Source organism: Lissotriton helveticus, chromosome 5_1 (genome assembly GCF_964261635.1).
Source record: "Lissotriton helveticus chromosome 5_1, aLisHel1.1, whole genome shotgun sequence".
NCBI classification, from domain to species: Eukaryota; Metazoa; Chordata; class Amphibia; order Caudata; family Salamandridae; genus Lissotriton; species Lissotriton helveticus.
Window position 1 is genome coordinate 1,644,995,829 of NC_136065.1, and position 9,646 is coordinate 1,645,005,474.

The following is a 9,646-nucleotide window of genomic DNA, read 5'->3' on the forward strand; positions in this document are numbered from 1 at the left end:
TAAACTGGTTTTCTCATGCCAGCAGTATCAGACTTAACTAGAGGAGAAAGCCCCCGTGGTTGCAGAGCTGAAAATAGGGTATACTCCACCACAACCTGCATAGGGGGAGACTATGGATGATGTTCCCTCCATTGCTTCAGGGGACACTGTTGTGTCGTGCTACTCACCAATTTGAGGAGGCAATTCTTTGGGTGAAAGACCAGAAATGATTGTCACGCAAGGCTATCTCCTGCCTTCCTCGGATTGGTTCTAAAATGTGCTTCATTCTCTCAGTGGGTTATAGCGCAGATGCAGGTTAATGAATTCTGCCCACAGGCCTATTCAATATTTGGCTTCTTTTTTAGAATTCAATGGTGCGTGGAGAGTTCACGTCCATTGAATCCCGGGAATTCGTGTGTGTGGACCATTTCCACTTTTATTTCCAGTCTGTCTTTGAGACTGTTTCTCTGAGGCCCCAAGTCCAGGTGGCTATTAATCTGTTTGATTTATTTGATACATGGTGTAGATAACCGAGCTTTGCTCTCCCCCAACCATCGAGTTGACCCTCTCCGAATCACATCAAAAGCAGTCAAAGAATTAGGTGACAATAAAAACAATTATTGAGAATAAATAATACCATCCCTGTCCAGCAGGGCCGGTCCTAGGGTTCATGGGGCCCTGGGCAGAATAGGAAAATGCGAGGCCCCTATAATTTGCATACGATTTAACTTAACAGGAAGTGACATCATAGGAAGTCATTTTAATTGGCCATTAATTATATTGATATTGATATTGAAATTGTTTATAGAGCATGCCAATGTGGTACTGCCATCTGCAGCTGTAACAGTAAATGAAGCTAATTGGGCAACATAGTTGAAAAAAGCCAGGTTTTACGTTTGTTTCTAAAACAGATAGAATTGTACTGGGCTTTAAAAATGCAAAGATGTTTTGTTTCAGAGTTTGCAAGGAATGAGATAAAACTTCTGCCACACCAGGACTATTTGTTTATTTTAGGTGTTTCCACTGTTTCCATGGGGGTTGATCGAAGAGCTTCCCTAGGTGTGTACCATATGAATTTTCTCCAAGGTACTGAGGACCTATGTTGTGAGCAGTATACAGTGTCTTTAAGGCTACATCCTTTCTAATGGGAAACTAGTTTGGCTCCAACAATACATGTGAGAAAGATTTGAACTTTGGAATTCTCATTAAGACGATGAGCTATTGCGTTTTATAAAATGTGCAGTTTATTCAGAGATCACAGATTATATGGCATTGTTGAAGCCTTTTTGCAAGAAGCTACTTACTGAGTTTGGATGCGAGTATAATGGTTAAAAATTAATAATACTTAGAAAATGCATACCTATATTTTACATCTGTATTAAATAGAAATACATTAAATGATTTACAATGTGTTATTGTTCTATTGAATGGGATAAATGAATTTGATAGGCTAACCGGGCCTCCTGGCACTAAGAGAGCTCCAAAGGAGAGTTGCAGACTTTACTAATGTGGAGAAGGACAGTTTTAAGTGTTTTTGCTAAAGATTGGAGTTACACCATAGTTCAAGAGGGAGAAAGTTCCAGTCTTGCACATCTAAAAAGGAGAAGGATCTGCCTCCAATTAGGGACCTCTAAATTGTTGGTGGCACAGGAGTTTGATTGGCACATAGTATAGGATTCTGGAAATAACATAAGGAGTGTTGTACAAAGAGAGAACCTTTTTAATAAAGTGCCTAATGATGAATGGATGGTGCCTTGTAGATAGAAGGTTTCAAACCAAAATCCCAGCAGACAGCCTCCTTCACACACATTTGCACAGAATCACACCTGCAATTTGAATACTGTATTGTTGCACTGTGTTCTCTGCAGAGAGGCCATGTATTGAATGATCATGCATTCTGAACACCTTTTTGATCCCCAGGTAGGCACAGTGAGAAAGGTATACTGCCTTCGGCCTCAAATACAAACCTCTCAATTGTAGCCTGTTATAAACACCTGGATGTAACCCAATACAAAGTGTGCACCATACAAGAGTAATATGCTGTGAAACGAATTACAGAAACACACATCTTGGAAATACCTAAGATTTTTAAGGAATGCAAAATTAAGTGAAGCACGTGAACTACAAACGGGAACTAATTTGTTGCCATGTATTACCCTAACATACGTTGTCAGACTGAGACAGGAAATAGGCCCCCGCACCGAAATAAAAGTGGCCCCCATTAGTGAATTAGGCAGCTAGAAAAATTTCTGTATTTGCAAATTATATCAGTTTTTAATTTGTAAAGAAATGCTGTATACGATTTTGTAAGGTATGGAAGACTGCATATATTTGAGTTTGCTGGAAGCAATGTTTGTTTTAAATTATCATGAACATCAAAAGTAAAAAAAACGGCTCACATGACCATAAAGCAGACCTCTAAACATAAAAAAACAGCCTAAATACTGACCTGACAGATTAGACCGTTGGGCACACACAGCCTGATTTGACTGCCCTATAGGTCAGTCCGACCCTGTAAACGTGTCATACCTCATTGTGCAGACACTAGACCAGTTTTTTAGCAGGTCAGGTTAGTACATGAATATAGGAAAAGATATGGGGCCCGTTTCAATCTCCGTTCTAATTAATTGCTGGGTCTAAGACACGTAAAGCCTTGCTCCAGCCACTTGTTAATGCTGTGTCTGCTCCTTTGCCTGCACCCCTTGTCTCACTGTCATATGGATCATGTCTGGAAAATAGGTGGACAAACAAGTCGATTAATAGGGAAAGACCAGCTGGAGCCAAACCAGGGGTCTGAATTGACCTGAAAAGCCAAAGTATGAGCCGAGAAATCAAAACATTTGGCATGTAAATCAAGCAATAGACCTCATGTAAAAAAAATTACATTAAAAAAATTTCAATTTCTTTAACATTTTTTCAATGGGGTACATGAGTGTATATCTCTGCTTAGAATGGCATGTATTATAAGTGCTAGTTTTACACTAATTTACAAATATTCATGAACTCCCTTTGTTCTGCTTATAATGCAATTAGTAAATCAAGAATAACAAACCCGTTTGTCATGCTAAAGAACATATTATACATTGATTAACAGTATCGTCTGTTTAATGATATAAAAGTGAGTTTTTGTATCTCACACATCCTGAACTGAATTACTTCAAAGTGCTCTGAAATTTGACAGTCGTTGACCAGGGCGTGCAGAGACACAAAGTGATTAACTGAGGATAACACTATTTGGTCAAGTGGATGATCGGTATTTGAGTGCAGGTTTCCTGATCCCTCACTCACTGTGCAGTTCACCTACTGATATCTCCTCCTGTCTCCCAGATACAAGGCAATGTTTTTGTCTAATTGTTTCAGGAGTTAAATTAGTAAACAAACTTAATAAAATACATGAATCGTGTTAAATAAATCGGATGCAAAAAGTAATAAAAGATGCATAGGAGAAGGCAGGGCATTTTTTTAATGTTAATACCGCTACATTCACCTGACGTAGCAAGCATAATGATTTTCAGAACAGCTCAACACATCATTAAAGGCAATTGCAATAGTTAGCAAAATAAAGGGGTCAGCTTATCTCACAGATAGCTCACAATTTAAGAGCTATCTATAGACGAAATGCAAAGCGAACGTGGCAACAGACAAACTCTGTTTTTAACTTTTAGAAACGTGTTAAAGCTGTAATTCTTGTACAGCAGTATCATTTGAGACTTCCTTATTTATTTACATGTCTGATGCTACAGCAACCCAACGAGCTCTCCTGCTGCTCAGCTGCAGGGCCCTTTCTGATGGGCGCTCCTGATGCTACCCTGTGCATTGAGAAATTGGAGACTGAGTGACCGCCCCACTCACACCTATCTGCCCCCCCCCTTTTCTCACCTCTATGCTTCCTTCCCCAATTTTCCCTCATCCTAGGTGAGCAGTTTTCAAGTGACAGGACGTCATTCTATCCTTTGTTGTGCGCCCTGCAGGGTATCCTGCTTTTCATTCATACAGGGGCAGGGCGCACTTCACACATAATGGCAGTTTAAGGACCTATGGAATCGCTGCCATCATCATGCAGCTGCAGCGATTAGGCCCTGCGAGAGGGGCCAGCAGGGGAAATGGGTAGAACCTTTAAACTCTTAGGGGGCCCTGGCCTCGAAACACGTCTTTAAAAGTGCGAGGCCCCCCTCCTGCGAGCAGACCGGGGGCCCTGGGCAGCCGCCCATGCTGCCCATGCCGCCCATGCCTAGCGCCGGCCCTGCTGTCCAGTTCCATGTTCTCTCTTTGCGTTTACGGTCTTCGACTTTTAAACATCTAGCTTGATGTTTAGTGCTTCATTCTAGCGGCTGGCCCTTTTGTTGTGTTAAAAGGAGGAGCAGAAGTCCAGGGCGACAACAAAGGTTTTGTTCAGCATCAACTGGGTGCACTTTGGTCACATGTGGACGCCAGGAGTACATGCCCCGTCTCCCTGTTCCACGTTAAGCTATTTACCCAGACGTCTTCCACTCCTCCTGCAGCCCCTGCACTGAGATCAGCCAACGAGCCCGCCCCTGCAGGTGGGAAGAGCGTCCTCGGCTCTGCACACCTCACAATGACTCCTGGGAAACAGAACCCACTGTCGGTTCTGACTTTCTCCCCGCTGAGGAACGGGCGAGTCCTGGCTCAACAGCTTCCGGGACAGGCAGAGGGCTAGGAGCAAGAGAGGAGAAAGCAGTGACTGGCCTTCCAGAGCACCCAGGTAAGGCTCAAGAAGCATACGGTGCTACAGGGAGGAAGGGAATTAGAGAGGGGAAAAGGGAAGGAAGGAAAGGGAGAAGAAAAGAAGAAAGGAGAGAATGAGAGAAAAGGGAATTAAGGAAGGATGAAAGTGAGGAAGGGATGAGGAAAAAGAAAAACAGATATCGACAAACACACATCGGCCATCTACTCAGAGGGGCAGACTGAGGCATCCTTGATAGAAACATGTCTAGTGAGTAGTGACAGACTGGCAGAGAGCTGGCAAGACAGACAGACATACATGGACGGATGGATAGATAGATATACTGATAGAGGAAGAAAATATATACTGAACAATGATTGGATGGGGACAACACATTTCCTGTTTTTGTCCTTGTTTGTTTTGACAGGCCGTTATGAAAAGGGGACCAGCTGGGGAAGGGTTTGCGATAGGATGGAACGCCCGGCTGTGGTCATTGACAATGGAAGTGGATTCTGCCGGTCTGGTTTCGCTGGGAGTGACCAATCCAAATCGGTCATGAAGACCCTGGCTGTGATTCCCATCTTCCAGGGCAGAAAGCAGGACAAACCCTGCCTTGTGAGTGAATCCTCCTCCACCATGGACATCGCTATTGAAAAGCGGCAGCCTATAAGCCATGGCATCATTACCGACTGGGAGGCCATGGAGATCCTGTGGAACCACATCTTTGTCTGCAAGCTGAAGGTCTTCCCAGAAGACCAACCAGTCCTCATGACCGACTCGCCCTCCAGTCCCTCCACCAATAGAGAGAAGATGGCAGAGGTCCTTTTCGAAGCCTTTGGTGTCCCCGCTCTGCAGGTCGCTAACACCGCCCTTCTCACTTTGTGTTCCTATGGGCTCATCAGTGGACTGGTCATTGAAGCTGGAGCTGGTGTTTCCTATACAGCTGCGGTTTGCCAAGGGGAACTTCTGAAGCCGGCCACCTATCGTCTAGATATTGCTGGTCGGGGTATAACCAGATATCTAACCAAGCTCTTACAGGAAGCCAATAACATCCCTTTGAAACTGGAAAAAAAGTTGGTTACTAGCATCAAACAATCCTGCTGTTACGTTTCGCTTGACTTTGAAAAGAACCTGAACTCCAGCAAGCGCACCCGCTTAAAGCTGCCGGATGGGGAGCAACTCGTTCTGGGTAGCGAGAGGTTCATCTGCGCCGAGCCCATCTTCAGACCCCAGATGTTAGGGAATGATTCCCCAGGGCTTCACCTCTTGGCCATGAACAGCATCCAGAAGGTGCCAGTAGAGTTTCGAACGGAGGTGCTGGCTCACATTGCCTTCGCAGGGGGCTCCTCTATGTTTCCCGGATTTCCTGAAAGAATCCGTTATGAACTAATGAAGATGTCCACCCAGGACTATCACTACAGGTTCCTTGCCAGCCCAGAGAGGAAAACGGCAGTCTGGGCTGGTGGCTCCATTATTGCCTCCCTGAGCACTTTCAAGCCAATGTTGATGACCATGAAGGACTACAAGGAGTATGGGGCTTTTCACGTCTATGAGAAATTTATCTAGACTGAGCACTGGCATTATGTAAATACGAGATAGCACAAAGTATACAAATGAAGAAAAAAATTAATAAAGTGCATTTTACATACATAATTTAAAGACTTTTCTTCTCTCACTAGCAAAACAAGGTCCTGGGTAATGGAACAATAAAAAAAGAACAAAGATTGCTTAAGAGCCAAAGGCTTCCTTAAGTAGTCCCCGTGTTCGGTCAAAAAGCAATTTAAACTACCTGGTATGTAGATGAACCTCATCACATTAAATGGAATGCTTCACGAGAGAGGTCTGCCTCAGACAACAAACTGCATTTGAAGGAAACATGCAGCGAATGATCAGAACGCCTGAGATCAAATGAAAGCCTGTCTAAAGAGTTTAGTCTTCAGGAGATTTCAGAGCAGGAGGTGGTCATGGTCTGCTCTGGGCTCTTGATTCAAGGTGTTTCAGAGCTGAAGGCAATGGGCACCCAGAGATCTTCCTCCATGTTTTTGTCATTTGACGGTTCATTGCTGGGTAAGTAGCAGGCTTGTTGATTAAAGATTGTAATATATGTGGAGGCTTTGGAGGTAGCCGCATGCTTCCTTCCCACACATCTTGTGGCTAGTGCAAATAATATTGAATTTAATCCTGGTTTATGTTGGTAGCCAGTGGAGCTCCTTTGCGATTGGTTATGCATAGTTGGGATCCAGATTTAGAGGCAGGGTGTGACGGGCTGTTTTCTGAGCTCACTATAAATTATATTCCACAAAAAAACAGCGACCCATAATTAGGGCTTTTGCAAATTAATTTTCACTTTATTGATGTTCATTTGCAGCAGGATCTTCTTGATCAAGGACAAGTGTGGGTTATTGCCACTAACTATTTCCTTAAATTAAAATCAATTAGAATTGTATTGAAGATTATCCCAAATTTCCTCCTTCCTGCAATATGGACGGAAAGGTGATTCCAGATGCGATTATCATCGAGCTTGACAGCATTTTGGAACACTTTTGTGACCTTGAAAGGTGGAGAATACCTAGAGTTTCCCGATTTCTGCAGGTATCTCCCTCTCACCCTGTCCCTCACCTGTTCAACAGTTTTTGAAGCAGCATGCCTTACATAAAAATTCTCGTTCTTCTTTATTTTCTTTTGTAAACCTTTTTATTAATTTTTCCATGTGCATACAGAGTATACATTTCATAATTTCATTGATAGCTATGGAACATTCGTCTAGTTATATTACCATTAAAACAGAAAGACATCAGAGTCCATTGTTGCTTTGGTAGGTATCTCATGTCTGATCATGTATGAGTGCCTAGTGAGACTGGGTCTCCTCCCAGCTTGTTAGTTTCCGAGGTCTGTTTAGTGCAACTGACTACTCTGAAGATTGGCTGTAAAGAGTTCACATTTGTGGACCCAACTGGGGCATATGACTCTGGAACGGAAAGAAGGGGGCTGGGAATGAGGGCATTAGTTGCTGCTGGTCTGTTGGCACTGGGAATCAGTTTCACACCGGGACTTATAAGAAAGTGGGGGCGGGAGGTGGGTGGGACCCTTTTGGGGAGTACCTGCGCTGCTCGGGGTGTTACGAGGGCAGACTTAGTTTGTGTGACTGCTGGGGAATTCATGTGGATGTTATATGTCTGTTTGAAGCTGTGGAGGAGCAGCGACCACTCCATAGATATGGGACGCCTCTGCGTGCCCCGTGCCTCCTCGAGCCTGATTGCATCCTCTTCAGATGCTCCCCATTTTTCGACAGCCCCCCGTCCAGGCAGCTATCTGGGGGCCTACTTGAAGAACGCCAATGTAGTGTAATGTTGTGCTTAGCAAGGAGTAGGGCCAATATCACAAAATGAGTCTCCACCTTCCTCTGCTTCTACCGTTTAAAAATCCCCAGGGTGCTGGCTTCCCAGAAGGCGAGGCCTTCAGACCTGTGTGTGAGAAGTTGGCCTGCCATATGCTGTCCACTGTTCTAGTGGGCACCTTGCACCAGTCCAAACAACCCTTATTGATGGTAGCTTTAAAGACAACCTATATAGAAAGCTATCCTAGTGGTAGCTGTGGAGAGCAGCCTTCAGGTTAAGTCTTGAAGGAATGTAAAGCAGATTGTTTTACCAGTCTATAATCTCATGAATGACCAAATGAAAGGAGGACCACACCAGGTATATATATAAAATATATGTATTTATTTTAAACACATCCCTCTAGTCTCTTTATGAGGCTAGAGGCAAAAGTACATTCAGTAAACTTATTTAGCACACAGTAAATTAGCACAATATAGGTTGAGCCCTAGGGGTGTACCAAACCATATATTAAGAAAGTGATATTAGAACCATGCCTGACATAGATACAAGGCTTAGAGCCTTTAGAACCACTGGGGCCACCAGGAACCACCCAAGGTAGTGACACCGGGTACCCACGGGCGATGCATGCAGTGTCTAAACACAGCCGCAAATCGCCATTAACTTCTATTGGGAAAGTCGCGGTTGGAATTTTAAAGATAAAGGACACTTAGAAGAGGGCTTGGAGCAAACCCCTTTAGAACTAGGCAGTTCTAGAGTCAATACCCATGGGAGCACCAAAGTACTTGAGTTCCCTCACCCAGGGAAGCCAGGTGCATAGGTGTCTTTTGGTGTCGGGTTTTATTGTCGATTTCAAAGTCGATCTGCTGCAAAGTGCTGCTGGCGACCAAGTCGAAAGTGTCAAGAGTGATCCAAGCTTGGATCAAGGGTGAGAAGAACCTGAAAGCAGAGGTGACAGAAGGCGATGAGCGGATGCCCACCGATGTCGGGTGAAATTCAGGTGATTTCAGGTGAAGCTTGAATCTTCAGCCACGAGGATCAGTAGGCGTCGACGATGACCAGATACTGGATTAGAGCTGTCCCATGAAGGATGTCGAGTGCTGTGGTGTTGGTTTCCGGATTGGACCCAACAAGCCTTGGCAACAGCAACCCATGCAGAAAGCAGAGATTGGCTTTGGTGCCGACCAGCAAGGTCTGAGGGACTCACCATCGGTGGGGAGTCAGGGCAAGTCTGGAGCAACCAGGGAAGCCCAAAGGAAAGAAGAGTTACCTTCGTGGGGACCCACCAGTCAATGGACCAGGGATCGCAAAGGGGCCTTGAACAGAAATGTTAGAAGAGGGCTTATGGAACACTCGTGGATTGTAGGCCCACTATCTTCGGTGCAGATGGTGCTCAGGGCTTGGACTACAATTAGCCCAATGCACAACTTTGGGAAAGCTTGGAAAGTTGATGCACTTGCAAATGTGCACAGTGTCCAGGAGTTCCGGTTCCACATCACTCTTGAGGGCTGTGGGTCTCAGCTTTGCTGGGATCTCGTGTAGGCCTCTGAGAAGTCTGGAAGTTTGTGTCCTGAGTCGCAAATACTGCGGCGTCCGACAAGAGCTTTAGAAATGCAGACTGGCAAGATGCTTCTTTGGTGCCTGTTTG

General features: G+C 44.6%; 1 protein-coding gene across 1 annotated transcript; it reads left to right on the forward strand.

The window, feature by feature from the left end:
* Positions 1-4,604: 4,604 nt before the first annotated feature.
* On the forward strand, positions 4,605-6,362 carry LOC144753752 (beta-actin-like protein 2). Its single transcript, XM_078641337.1, has 2 exons — positions 4,605-4,702; positions 5,091-6,362. The coding sequence occupies exon 2, from the start codon at positions 5,135-5,137 to the stop codon at positions 6,227-6,229; it is 1,095 nt and encodes a 364-aa protein (XP_078497463.1). The 5' UTR covers positions 4,605-4,702; positions 5,091-5,134; the 3' UTR covers positions 6,230-6,362.
* The last annotated feature ends 3,284 nt before the right edge of the window (positions 6,363-9,646 follow it).

Excerpts from the sequence above, each read along its gene's own strand:
- LOC144753752 (XM_078641337.1), top strand. The coding sequence starts at position 5,135 with ATGGAACGCCCGGCTGTGGTCATTGACAATGGAAGTGGATTCTGCCGG.